This window comes from Erithacus rubecula (genome assembly GCF_903797595.1).
Source record: "Erithacus rubecula genome assembly, chromosome: 8".
In the NCBI taxonomy this organism is placed as follows: Eukaryota; Metazoa; Chordata; class Aves; order Passeriformes; family Muscicapidae; genus Erithacus; species Erithacus rubecula.
Window position 1 is genome coordinate 26,178,392 of NC_136659.1, and position 12,793 is coordinate 26,191,184.

The following is a 12,793-nucleotide window of genomic DNA, read 5'->3' on the forward strand; positions in this document are numbered from 1 at the left end:
CAATTATTCTCTGAAATTACTATTTAATTTACTTCATGAACAATTTACATGCACATGGACTGGAGAATGGGAGTGTATTTCCATAATGTAACTCAAGAGGAAGAAGAAAACAGATACAGCACCACCTCCTCTTCTCAAAACTTAGGCTTCCTTCTTCTGATACTACAAAAAGACAGCAGACAAACTAAACATCCATTTTATTTGTTGCAAAAGCACTGTGTGTATTTCTGAGCAATCACCATACTTGCTTCTCCTAACAGAATGTTTGCTGTATATCCATTTGAATGCCTCACCAACTGAAAATTGCTAAAAGCACCAAAAAGAGATACAAGTATGGATACTCACCAACTGAAGTCTGAACCATGTTTCCAGATTTTTGGACCTCATCGAATTTTGTAAAAATTACATTCAACCTGTTAGAAAGTTAAAGAAATACACTATTAATTTAAATTTTAGGAATATTAGAATCATAAAATCACTAAGGTTGGAAAAGATCTCTAAGACCATCAAGTTCAACCTTTATCCCAGCACCACTGTGTTTACTACTAAACCATGTCCTCAAATGCCATACCCACATGGATTTTGAACACTTCCAGGGATGGTGATTCCACCTCTTTCCTGGGCAGCCAAATTCTAACATCTTATGCTGCAATAGAACAGACTTGGCTGCACTCAGGTCATTTGCAGCATTGTCAAAAATGTCAGCAGAAAATGTCACTGCAAGGAAGTTATTTTAAAATTTTAAAAACCAACATCAACACACAACAGTTAAAAAGAAAATCTGAGATATAACTGAAAATACTGCATTACCAAAGATGTGATACAGCTAATTGTAGATGCACTTCCAGTTCATCAACACTTTATCTTAACTATTTGCAGAAATACCACAAAACACACCCCTAAAAACCAACTTGACACAACATTAGTCTTTGGCCCTGATACCTTCCCATTTATGTCACAGGTCCAGCCAAGCAGAAGATCCTTATCACATCTCATCATTCCTTCCCAGTGAGTTTATTACTTTAAGGCACGTTGTGGGAGCAGATGTTTCCACTGGAGAACAAGAGGCAACAGTGCTGCCTCCACCTGCATGTACTCCAACTCTAAAACCACCTCTTCCCTCTGAGCACTGACCAGCTGCCATCTACTCCATCCTCAGGTCTAACCATGCTCTGCCCTGAGCCCTGGAGGCAAGATGCAGAGCAGCCTCCTAACACACCTGAAATGGCAGAAGGGCATGGCTTTGGTTCTGACACGGGCTTGGTTGCTTTTTGTCATTTTAAACTATTATTACTTTATTATATGAAATTGATCATTTTGTTTGTGGGTTTTTCTTGTTTATGACAGCCTAAGTTGCATAAATACAAGCTACTCTGAAGTGTCTCCTCTCTATATATGCAGAACATACAGGAAAAATATTAATTCTCTTAATATTAAATCAGTTAACTAAACATTTATAATTTTTGTGGCTTTCCAAAGATGATGTGGCATACCTGGGCAAACGTACAGGATGAAGTAAATCTGAATGTTTATCAGATTAAAAATAAAAAATGAAGCAATGATCCCAGGAAAAGGTTCAATCATGAGTTCCTGAAGTCTTCTGAAGGAAGGAAGGGAATAAAAGGCAGCCCAAAAATAGTGAGGAGCTAAGGACATTCTCAGCTTACCGAGACTGGGGTAATCCTTTTTTGCTGAGATCAGCCCTTACACGTTCACCAACATGTCTGTAAATTTCCACAAGGCTGTTTATTGCTGCATCTCGAACCTGGATGTGAGAGATGAGAGAAATCAATCATCTTTCCAATTTCAATTAAGAAATCCCTAATAAGTCCTCAGAAAACTAAATTTGTTTATTTCTCAGCAACAACACTTGCCACTATACACATTGCCAGAGTTCATGAAGGAGCTTCCAACCCTGCCCTTTGACATGTTAATAGTATCAGTGGGTAATTAAATAGAAAAGCCAGTGAAGGTGTAAGATGAAATGTTTCCTGCAGAAGGAGCTTGGCTGCCTTTGCCAAACTCCTCCCATTGTGTACAATGAGTACATTTACTGGATGAAAAAGGATAGAGACACAAACAGACCTTATATTATTGGCATATTATAAAATAAACTGATTTTTAATGCTGTCTTAAAAACTTACATTTCTATGTTGATAGCAAAACAGGGAGGAGTAATCAATCACCTGAGTCACCATGAATTTTACATGTTTTCCAAACTGATTTGCAAGAAACTGCTGAGCACATCCTTCCCTTCAGCCAGCAGAAGAGACATAAATCTGATTAAAGTGTCACCTTTCTGTACTTAAATCCTTCCTCCACTAGGCACAGCAGGCAGAGAAGGTAAACAAACTCTGCCTACAGAAACACCTATAGAGCTGTGCACTCCTGCTTTCAGAAGATGGCCCAGCAGCTACCCCACACCCCCAGGACCAGACATGGAACATCCTGAGGACACAAGCTAGAATTGCCTATAGGTGGGAGACAAAGGGCAGGCACAAATACCCTGCCTCCTGGTCAAAGAAAACTCTAACACGACTCACCCCATCCTCCTGAACATCCTTGGCAGGTCCCTGCCAGCCTCCAAACCCCTCCTCACTCACACCAGCCTTTACCCAGTGCTCCTGCCTCTCCTGCCCATCAGCCCCATCTGCTACCAACACAGGCACAGCAGCCTGTGGGGACTCCTTGGTGCCCCAGTTTCTGGGGACACAGACACCAACCCAGTCTGTGCAGAGCAAGAACTGCCTCTGTGTGCACAGTTAAGCAGAGGCACAGCTGCAGGATTGTAAATCCCAAGGAGAATGGCAAGGAGCCCCCACCATTATACTTGGTTTAGTCTACCACAGCAATAACAAAGCTTCAGTAATTTTATTTTTGAGAAAATGACCAGAGTTTAAGTACTGTTGTCACATCAGATGCACACTGGGTTACTCAACTGGATCACCTGAAAACCACAAAAGAACTGTTTCTGAAAAGGGCTCTAATAGAACAGCTTCCACATCCACAACAAAAGGAAAAAAAACCTGGACTTGGCCTGGAACTGTTTCTCAGTCCTCTCTCCAAGAGAGGGCAGCAGTGACCAAGCCCAGCACATCTCCCAGAGCTCAGGAGGCAGCAGCAGCTGCAGTGGAGCCCAGCACCAGCCCCTGGCCCAGGGCAGGCACTGCTGCACCCAGAGCCACTGCCACAGTATTTCTGTCTGACCAATTCAGGCACAGGCTTTCTGGGGATGAGGAACCAGACTCGGGAGGAAGGGACAGAGATCAGCCTTGTTTCCCCCTGCAGCTGGATTACAGGACAATGAGCCTGCCAGACACAAGGAAGAGGCAGAGCAAAGAGAAAATGCCTCAGTGTCCTCAGCTTCCCAATTCATCAACAGCTCACCTATAGCAGGACCAAGACACCTGTGTGTTTAACAAGCCCAAGCCCTAAACCCAGGATTTCCTTGGAGCTTAGTCCCAGCTCAGAACTACAGAGGACCCTAAACACTCAATTTCTTGGAGTAATGGGCTTACCCATCCTGCACTGGCACAAGCAGCAAGTGAGGGGCCAGTGTTTTCACTCTCAGTTCTCCTCTTAGCAAGGGCAGGCCCTGACAGCTACACAGTAATGTAACTCTCCACAGCAAACATAAACCCATTCTCCAGCTGGACACCCTCTCCAGACCTGGATCACAGATGTGTCACCCATGCTGGCACAACAACCAACAGCGTTATTCAAAAACTGTCAGTACACATTACATGAGTTTGAACACTACTTCTCCACCTCCCTCTTCCCACTAACCCCACATACTTGTATCTTTGTCCAAACAACACAAAAAGCACTTAGGAGATTTTATTCCACTTGTATTTTCATTTGGGTTACATCACTGATTAAAGGTCCTGGTAAGATTGCCCTCACCCCCTATTCAGAAACTGCCTGTCCAACTTCTGGCAGTGCACTTGGCCAGGCTCTCTGAGTGGCCCCATTTGTCCTCCCTGCCCAAACTGGTTCCTCTCTGAAGGTGAGGGGTGCTGCCCTGAGCCCAGAGGGATCCCTGCAGCCTCCCCTGTATTCAGGCTCTGAGGCACAGGAGGTTTCCATCTTCTGTTCATCTCACCTGCAGATTCATGTTGAACCCTTACTCAGGAGTAACTCATATGCTGGTTTGGACATACTTCAAATCACACCTCTCCAAAACCAGCCAAGGGTTCTGTGTTCTGCACAGCATTGTTCAGAGCTCACCACCAGCAGCACAATTAGCTCATTTAACAACAAGGCAACCAGCACAACCTTTAGATGTGACTCACAGCAAAAGCTCACCTGGCTGTTTGGATCTCCAAGTAAGTTACATATATGTGGCACTATCTTACTCAGTGTTAAACTCTGAGCTCCAGATCTGGGAATAAAGAACAAAAATCAGCATTATGAATCACAGAGCAGGCTCATGTACAAAACACAGCTTTGCAGAAATTCTGACTTACGCATTGAGAGTTGCGATAAGGCAGAGGCAAATCCCTTCTCTTGTCCGAAAATTCTTGTGTTTGAATCCTCCCAGCATCCTGTCCCACACGTACTGCAGCAGACAGGAAAGAGAAAAAATGAGATGGGGTAAGGAACACATTCTGTCTTCCAGCAGACACACACCACACCACCTCTGGAGCTCAAATATAAGGCTTTACACCCATTCAAGCAGAACAGGACAAAAAGGAGCAAGATACTTTTAGATCTGACTAATTCTTTGTTTTGTGCTGACTTCACAGTAACTCCTCCCTACCTAAAACAACACTCATACTTACAGAAAGCAAGTACCTTCCAAAACCCTGGAACAATAACTCTTTGACATATACCCATCCCATCCTTGGGAAATCCAATTACACACTCCCATGAAGCAAATATCTTATAACAAGGTGTAGGGAGATGAAGTCATTTCAGACAGAAAAATGGCAGAGAAAACCTTCTGACAGCAAAAGGGTTTCCTTTCTTTTACACAGCCAGGCACTCATGCTGTGGAGGGCTGTTGAACTTACCTGAGGGTTAGCAGCTTGTTCCATGATTTTCAGCAGCAAGGTCTGATCCTGCTCCCTCACAGAGTCCTTAGAATCTCCCAGCCTATCAAGTAAACTTGGCAGCACTAAGGAAAGAAAACAGAAACATTCAAATCCCTGAGGAAAAAAAGAGTGACAGAGCCCCTCTGCTGATCCACCCAGAGCCCAATGGAGGCACTGGCCCTGCTGCCCTTCAGCAGAGCCTCACAAGTGCTCTCCTGGGAAGAAAGACAGCTCTGAGTCCAGCAGCCAGTGCAGGTGCTGGCAGGGTGATGGTGACACTCACAGAGACCCCTCACCTGTGCCAATCTGGGCCTTGAAGCGATCTTGCAAGCGGGACACAAGTGCAGAGATGATGTCAATCCCCAGGAGAACCACCTGCAGGTACAGAACAGGCCATGAATTCAGAGTGCACTGCACCTGTGATTGCTGCTTAATGCTAAATCCATATGTATAGACATTCAAGGTACACAAACCATGTGCATAAACCATTTAGGTATTTGCTGTACCTAGAATTTCTAATTAATTGCAATTATTACAATTATAATTAGAAAATTGTACGCACTGAGAGTTACTTAATTGTTTATTAGCAGAAATTAAACCAAACACTTTAAGATATAACACTTTAAGACAAAAGAAAGACACCTAGTTTGACAGAAGCTTCATGACAGGTTGTAGATCAGAAAACCTGCTCTATTAACTATGCTTACTTACTAGAAAAAGGTATATCACATGCTGAATATACTGTGTAGCCTGTATGTGAGATACTTCTCAAAACCCTATATGTCATGATTATGCTAGTACAAGACATTTCTCCCCAAGTTTTTGGATAAGCACCGAGATGAATTATGGCTGCAAGTGTTAGGGACAGCCAGGCTACAGGTATGTGCCAACACAGCCCAGATTCCTCTACATACACACAAGTGTACACATATATAGGCATATCCATGCTCCCTGTACATACATACAAGTGTACATATATACACATATATAGGCATATCCATGCTCCCTCTACATACACACAAGTGTACACATACACACATATATAGGCATATCCATGCTCCCTCTACATACACACAAGTGTACACATATACACAAACAACCAGGGCAGCCGTCACAGCCCCAAGCCTGCCAGAGCTCAAGGAGTGTTTGGACAAGGCTCTCAGGCACATATGGGATTGTTGGGGTTGTCCTGTACAAGAGCCAGGAATTGCAGCTGATGATCCTTGTGAGTCACTTCCAGCTCAGGATATTCTATTGTTCTGTCGCACATTCATATGTTCATACACCCTGTGCATTCAGGCAGGTGTGCAGGCACACAGGCACACGGCTGTACTCGCTATTCTATTGTTCTGTCTCACATTCATGTGTTTGCACTCCCTGTGCATTCAGGCAGGTGCGTACACACACAGGCACACGGCTGTACTCGCCGTTCTATTGTACTGTCGCACATCCATGTGTTCGTACTCTGTGCACGCAGGCAGGCGCACAGGCACACGGCTGTACTCTCTGCACGCACGCTGCGGTCTCGGGCTGTCCCGGCACACACCGTCCCGCTGTTCACGCCCCGCAGCCGCGCCTCACCGAGCGCTCGCTGGGCCGTGCCCCGCAGCGCCGCGGCCGCTCGGCAGAGGGCGCGCTCCGTCCCCGCTGCCGCCGCGCGGAGGCCCCGCCCTCTATGCAAATCAGCGCCCGGCCGGCGCGGAGCACTCCGGGTAGCGCCGCCGCCACAGGGCTCAAACCCGGCCCGGAGCGGTCCGGGCGCGCCGGACCCCGCGCGGTGCGCGCCCCCGTGCCGGGCGTCGGGCAGCGGGCGGGCCGGGGGCGCGCCGCTCCTCGCCGGGAGCTGGACGAGGTTCGCGCTCCCCTACGGCCGGCGCGCCCCAGCGGCCGCCAACCGTCCTTATCTGGGGGTTGCGCGGCTGCTCAATGAGCGAATGGCGAGAGCAGCCCTGCTAACGCCTTAAACAACACAGCAGCGCCCGCCCCGTGCGTGGCGCAATTTTTGGAACCTCGCACCGCGGCGTGTGCGCGGCGCGTCCTCAACTACGCTCGCCCCGAGCCCCATCGGGCACCCCCGGCGCCGTGCGGAGCCGTGCGGCGCTGCGAGCTCCTGGCCCCGCTCCCGGGTCTGCCGGCCCCGCCGCCCGGCCCCGCTCCCGTTATCCCTTCCCCCTCCGTCAAACAGACAGAGCCCGTGCGGGGCTCCCGCGGTGCCGCTCCGCGCCGCTGCCAGTCCACAGCCCTCAGCTCGGCACAGGGATTCACTCCGAATGCGGCTCCGTAACACCCAGGGAACTACGCGTGGTACGGCAGGGGAAACAGCCTATTACTCAATGCCAAGTCTCCTATGGAAAAAAGCCTTCCTAAATACAAACCTCTGACTCCTAACTTCTCCAACATACAACTTCACCTTCCCAAAGAGCTCCTGCAGTCTTCTCCCCTCACAGTAACAGACTCTTCAACAGTGTCAATTTTTAATTCAACATCATTTATTCATATACCAAAGGAGAATTTTCCTCGTGCTTTTATTATGCTGTTTCATTTTCACATTCATCTCGCAGGCTGGATTTAATCCACCGCTGACAAACGCCCCAAGGCCGATGGCTGCCTGTGTCTGCCCGCTCCCGCCTGGGGTCCGGCAGCACAGCCCCAGCAAGAGCCTGGGCTCCAGATCCTCATCAGTGGAGAGATGCTTTCAGGGAAAGTCAATGGGGCTGAGTGCCAGCCACCATTCACAGCTGTCTGATCAGAGTCCCATCACCGCAGCATTCTGCACGGAGATAAGTGTGCTGCCTGCAATTACAGAGATGTGCCCCAGGGATAAGTTCGATCCCGGGAGAGGAAGGAATCCATCTCTTCTTCAAACTGCCTGCAAGCCAGGAGGAGTGAGGGGAACTCATCGCTCAAACATGAAAGGAAACACATGCACAGTGCAAACATACCCTGCAGGTCAACCCCAGGATAAAACCAGGAGGATGAGCCTTGCACGACTTTTTGCTGTTGTTTTTAAGGACAATTATTACAGTGGTGCTTGGACAGCTATTGAGGAAACAGCAACTGGGGTGAGCAAATGCTATTCCCTACTAGGCTGGATTCATTTATCAACCCCAATGTCACACCTATCTCAGAAGGTCAGAGGCAGAAAGTAGCAATCACGTATGGATTGACAGAGTCAACAGATCCGCTACAGACAGATAACAGACAACCGAGGGCATGGCTGGCACATGAACAAAGAATTAATTGAATTCCAGCCCTGGCTGCATCGGACTGACAGCACTGAAGAGCCCACCCATTCACTGCTGGAGCAGTCACTGGAGCTCTGCCTGAATGAACGAACAGCAAGGTCCAGGAGGAAGCTCAGGAGCAGCGGTGAGCCCTGTCAGCAGCCACCCCACTGCTGAGATCCTAGCCCAGGCCTCTCCCCAGGGAAGCCAGCTGGCAGACACAGCTCCATGCCAAGCACAGGAAGGGCAGCTCTCCATCCAAAATTCCAGATAATGCTGCAATGCTGATAGTTACAGAGCTATTACAGGCCTCTACATCAGCACAGATCTTTTAGCCTCCTATTTACACAGGCCCCCAAAAGAATGATCTCTGAATTAGAGGGACAGCCCTCGGCCTGAGGGTCTGCTTCTGCTCATTTGACTCCTGAGGTTCCCCAAGAGAGTCAATAAAGCAAGTTGTGCCACCCAGTATTCAGCTCATTTGGCATCTGCTGCTGCTTTGTCTTGTCTCAGAGCACTTTCTGTAGGCGCCAGGGGCTGTCAGCAAACCCTTCTCCTGCCTCTCTCCAAATGCCAGGTCATCTCTCCCAGTAAAGAAGTCTCTTGTTAATTCCCAGGATGCAACACAGCCTTTCCAGTACAGACAATACTTTTTTTTTTTTTTTTTTTCAAGAGGTCAACAAAAACAAAGCATCTGTCCTTTAATATCTGGGTGGTGTTGAAAGACTTGCAGGCAGCTCCCCATATCAGAGAGCAGACAGCCCACAGATCTGCTCCAGCAGTACACGGTCACCAAGCACGGCAGACAAATAAATCCATTCAGTTTAAAACAAGACACACCTAAACATACTCCCATAAAAGGGTAAAGAAGCTGCACAATCCAGCAACAGCTGATTGAGCACAAAGTGACCAGAGTGAATGAGCCTCAGGCTACCCTGATGGCCTGGACAAACTGAGGGGAGAGGGGAAGAGAGACAAGCCCTTCCCTCCACTCACCACAGGACACCAGAGCAGGGATGTGGTGATGGCTGCAGGAACCCTCATCCCCCATCTTTGCAGGGAAACTGCAGTGGGCTGAGCAGTACATCCACACATATTCACTGCTGGCCTCCTCCTGAACCTTCCACGCCTGGCAGCTTGAGACCAAAATGGGAATGCCAGAGGGAGATTCTACAGCAGCTGTGACACCAGCTTGCTTCATGCTGATTGCCACCACTGGTGACACAGCTTAGCTACTTCACTTTGAAGTCTGAGAGGTTTTTTGGAGAAGAGATTGGAAATGGAAGACAAAACTTCTAAATCTCAATATGAAAAAAGAATTGTCAGAAATGATCACTACAGAGATGTATTTTTACCACTACTGTTAGGACACAAGGGCACCTTTCCTGTGCAAAAGCAAAAAATTCCAATAATGATCTTCTGGATCCAGTAAAAAAGCCAACAAATCCCCTCAGTTGTCTCTTGATTGAAAAGCTAGAGATTTGGTAGAACTCATGAGAAATTCAAAGCAATTTAAAGAAAATGCACCACAGAGCACAGTGTTGTTATCACTACAAAAATTCCACAAACAGTGATGCTTAGAAGAACATGATCTCCCTGAAATGCAGACATCTGCTTGCAGAAGAGCTGACAGGTATGTCCCAGGTGAAAGAGGGACCAAGTCAGCCCTCAGTCACACTGCTCCCTACCCTGCCTCTACTCAGGGGAACTGAAGGGGGAAGTTCCAAAGAATAAGTAATTCACCCTGTTTTTCAAAGATTCTGAACTGGTCCTTGAGTGGTTGTGTATGATGAGGAGAAGACACTGGGCTCTCTCCAAAGGAGATGGAGGGAAGCACAAATTGCAAAATCACTGCTGTAGAGTACAGGAGGCTTTTCTACCCTGAGCAAGGTCAGAACTCCAGACAGCACAGCAGATAAATCACCACTGACAGAAACTACAGTCTGCTAAGTCTCCAGGGAAGCAGCACTCATGGTAATACAACAGGAGACTTTGCAGTTGAAAGCAGAGTTACAATTTAGGTGACACTTTCACATCCCAATTGCCCCAAACTGATGAAAAACAGCAGCAGCACCATTGTTTCAGAAAGGTGGCTCTGCTTATGCAGCACCTTACAGCTATGGATACCTGCCTGGCAGCACCCAATGCTCAGTGTCTTCACATGAAACAACACCAAAACAAAACACCTACTACCTACTACTAGCACTACCAACTGCTATTGCCTTTGGTTCCTCACACAAAGCAGTTAAATGTCTTAGTCACAAACACTGCCACTATTCTGTACATTTCCACTGCCCCCAGCTGAGCATTTACACTTACAGCCAGATCCCCAGCCAGGAAGGAAAAATTAATATAACTCTATGAGCACTGATGAGATCTTGCCCTGAGATCAGCTGTGATCAGGACCACAGCTTCCTTGTAGCTTTGCTAACTAGTTGCATCTCAGAGCTCAAGGCACAATGAAGCCTCATACAATGAGGGCTATTACAGAAAAGCAAAAATAATATGGCAAGGAAAATAAAAAGAACATTGCATTGCCCTGTTTTGTTTTTTGTAGGAAAACAGAAAGCCTTCATTATGGCAACTAATCAATTTCCAGCACAGCAATGTACCTTATTAACAGACTAGGCTGCTTTACCTAGTAACATTACTTTCCCCTCCATTAGCAGCTAAATGCTGCTACAGTGCACAAAGCAACTGAGAACTCACACTGGGAATCTGCCTGCAGGCAGAACCATATTAGCTGGAGCACCTCAAAAGCTCCTAGAAGCACTGACCCCAACTCCATCTCTAACACTACACGAATTGAAAAGGTCAACACATTTTAAAATTGGAACAGAAGTGTTTCTGAGGGTTTAGACAGCATCTGGAAAAAAAAGCAAGGCAAGCAGACAACCTAGCAGATAATCACCAACAATCTTCTGTTCCCTTAGGGCCAACAAAGTCTAGCAACAACTGTGAGGATGTTCAAATATCCAGATACACCCCTTGATCACTAGTTCCCAAGCTTCTGAACATCTGCACTGCTAGATTACACCATTCAACACCAGCTTTTATGAGGAACAGCAATAGTGCAATGCAATGATGACAGGATGCATGGACAGCCTCAAGAGGAGGGCACCAAAGTGGTGCAGACACAGCAAAGCCCCACCAGCTGCTGGCAATGTGAAGAAAGCTGGGGCTCAATCAGGGAGGCAGAGCAGCCACGGTGGTGAGGAGTGAGCAGCAACCGAATTGTGTAGGAAACTTGCTAGATGATGACAGCTCTTGCTAGATTGTAGTTAATGAAGCTTTGTTCTTGCCTCGTTTGGAAGAAAGGAACACACACAATTAAAAATGCAATAACATTTTCAGTAGCCAGTCTTTGTAAAATTCTGGAAACACCCTAAGACCTAGAGCTTTCACATCACCTCCCACCCTGCACAGACAGACTGCCTGCTCAGCATGTACACATGTCCTACGCCTTTGAAAAGTGTCTCCAGACACAATCAGCACAGCTTAATGGTACAACAGTGGAGAACTCCATTCAGAAAAGAAGAAAGGTTCAAGATGCCTTTATCAGCCACAGAAAGACACAACAGCCCAGGAGAGTGAAGAGATGGGTGCCAAGTAGAGAAAGGGGTGAGAGATGGGAAGAAGGAATTCAACAGGAAGGCACCACTTCAGCCAGAATCCTGTTCATATTCTTTCTGACCCATGTGGGAGAAAGCCCAGAGGCTAACCCTTAAAGGCATGGGTTAAAACACCTCCCAGTCTTTCCTACACCAGTGAGGAGTGCAGCTGAGCTACATCTAAGCCAACATCTACAGCAGCCACAAGATGTAGCACAGCCCATACAACTTGATGCTTCCAACAGCTTACTGTTCAGTAAGGTCAGTAAAGACAGAACTACTGCCTAAGCTGTTGACTACACCAGTTTCTTCTTTTGCCATTCCCTCTTACTTCCTCCCCAAGCTACTCTTAATTGCTGGCTGTCAATTCACGTCAAACAACTTAAAGGGAAAACTTTCAGAGGCTTAGTCAGCATCAGTGCTATATTCCAGCTAAAACCAGGACCCTACAAAAACAGTGCCACAAGAACACAGAAGCTAAACTCCAGCTAAAATCAGGACCCTACAAAAACAGTGCCACAAGAACACAGAAAAGTCCCAGTGCTGACCTGCTCACCTGAGCATGCCTATGCAGGTGGAACCAAATCTCACATCAGCAGATATGTACCAGTGCCCATCTGCAAGCTGGACACTCTCTGCTTGAGCTGCTGTGTGACCCTGCAAGGCTCAGGGATTTTTGAGTGGTTACACCACTGGCCCAGGCCTAGCACTCTGCAGACCTTCTTACACAGCTTCTGGCTCGGCAGCTTCAACCACTCTGTAGCCCATGCATGCCTCTTGCAACTATGTCTTACATCCAGCTCTTAGCACAGTTCCTGATCAAGTCAGGCATCATTTTCAATATCTTCTAACTTTTGGCAATTATATTTCTTCCAAGACTTTGATCTCTCTGGTCTAGAAAATCAATGAAAAAATATTCTGTCCC

At 47.1% G+C, this 12,793-nt stretch overlaps 1 protein-coding gene across 13 annotated transcripts in view; it reads right to left on the reverse strand.

Annotated features, from left to right (window-relative positions):
• The window catches only part of CLASP1 (cytoplasmic linker associated protein 1), a 166,603-nt gene that overhangs the window by 118,060 nt on the left and 35,750 nt on the right, over positions 1-12,793 (reverse strand). For all 13 annotated transcript variants that reach the window (XM_079310496.1, XM_079310489.1, XM_079310491.1 and 10 more), the window contains 6 exons: positions 5,330-5,408; positions 5,013-5,116; positions 4,467-4,558; positions 4,306-4,381; positions 1,668-1,765; positions 346-413 (listed from right to left, as the gene is read on the reverse strand). In XM_079310496.1, coding sequence (XP_079166622.1) covers positions 346-413; positions 1,668-1,765; positions 4,306-4,381; positions 4,467-4,558; positions 5,013-5,116; positions 5,330-5,408 — 517 coding nt within the window. The remainder of the gene's footprint in view (positions 1-345; positions 414-1,667; positions 1,766-4,305; positions 4,382-4,466; positions 4,559-5,012; positions 5,117-5,329; positions 5,409-12,793) is intronic.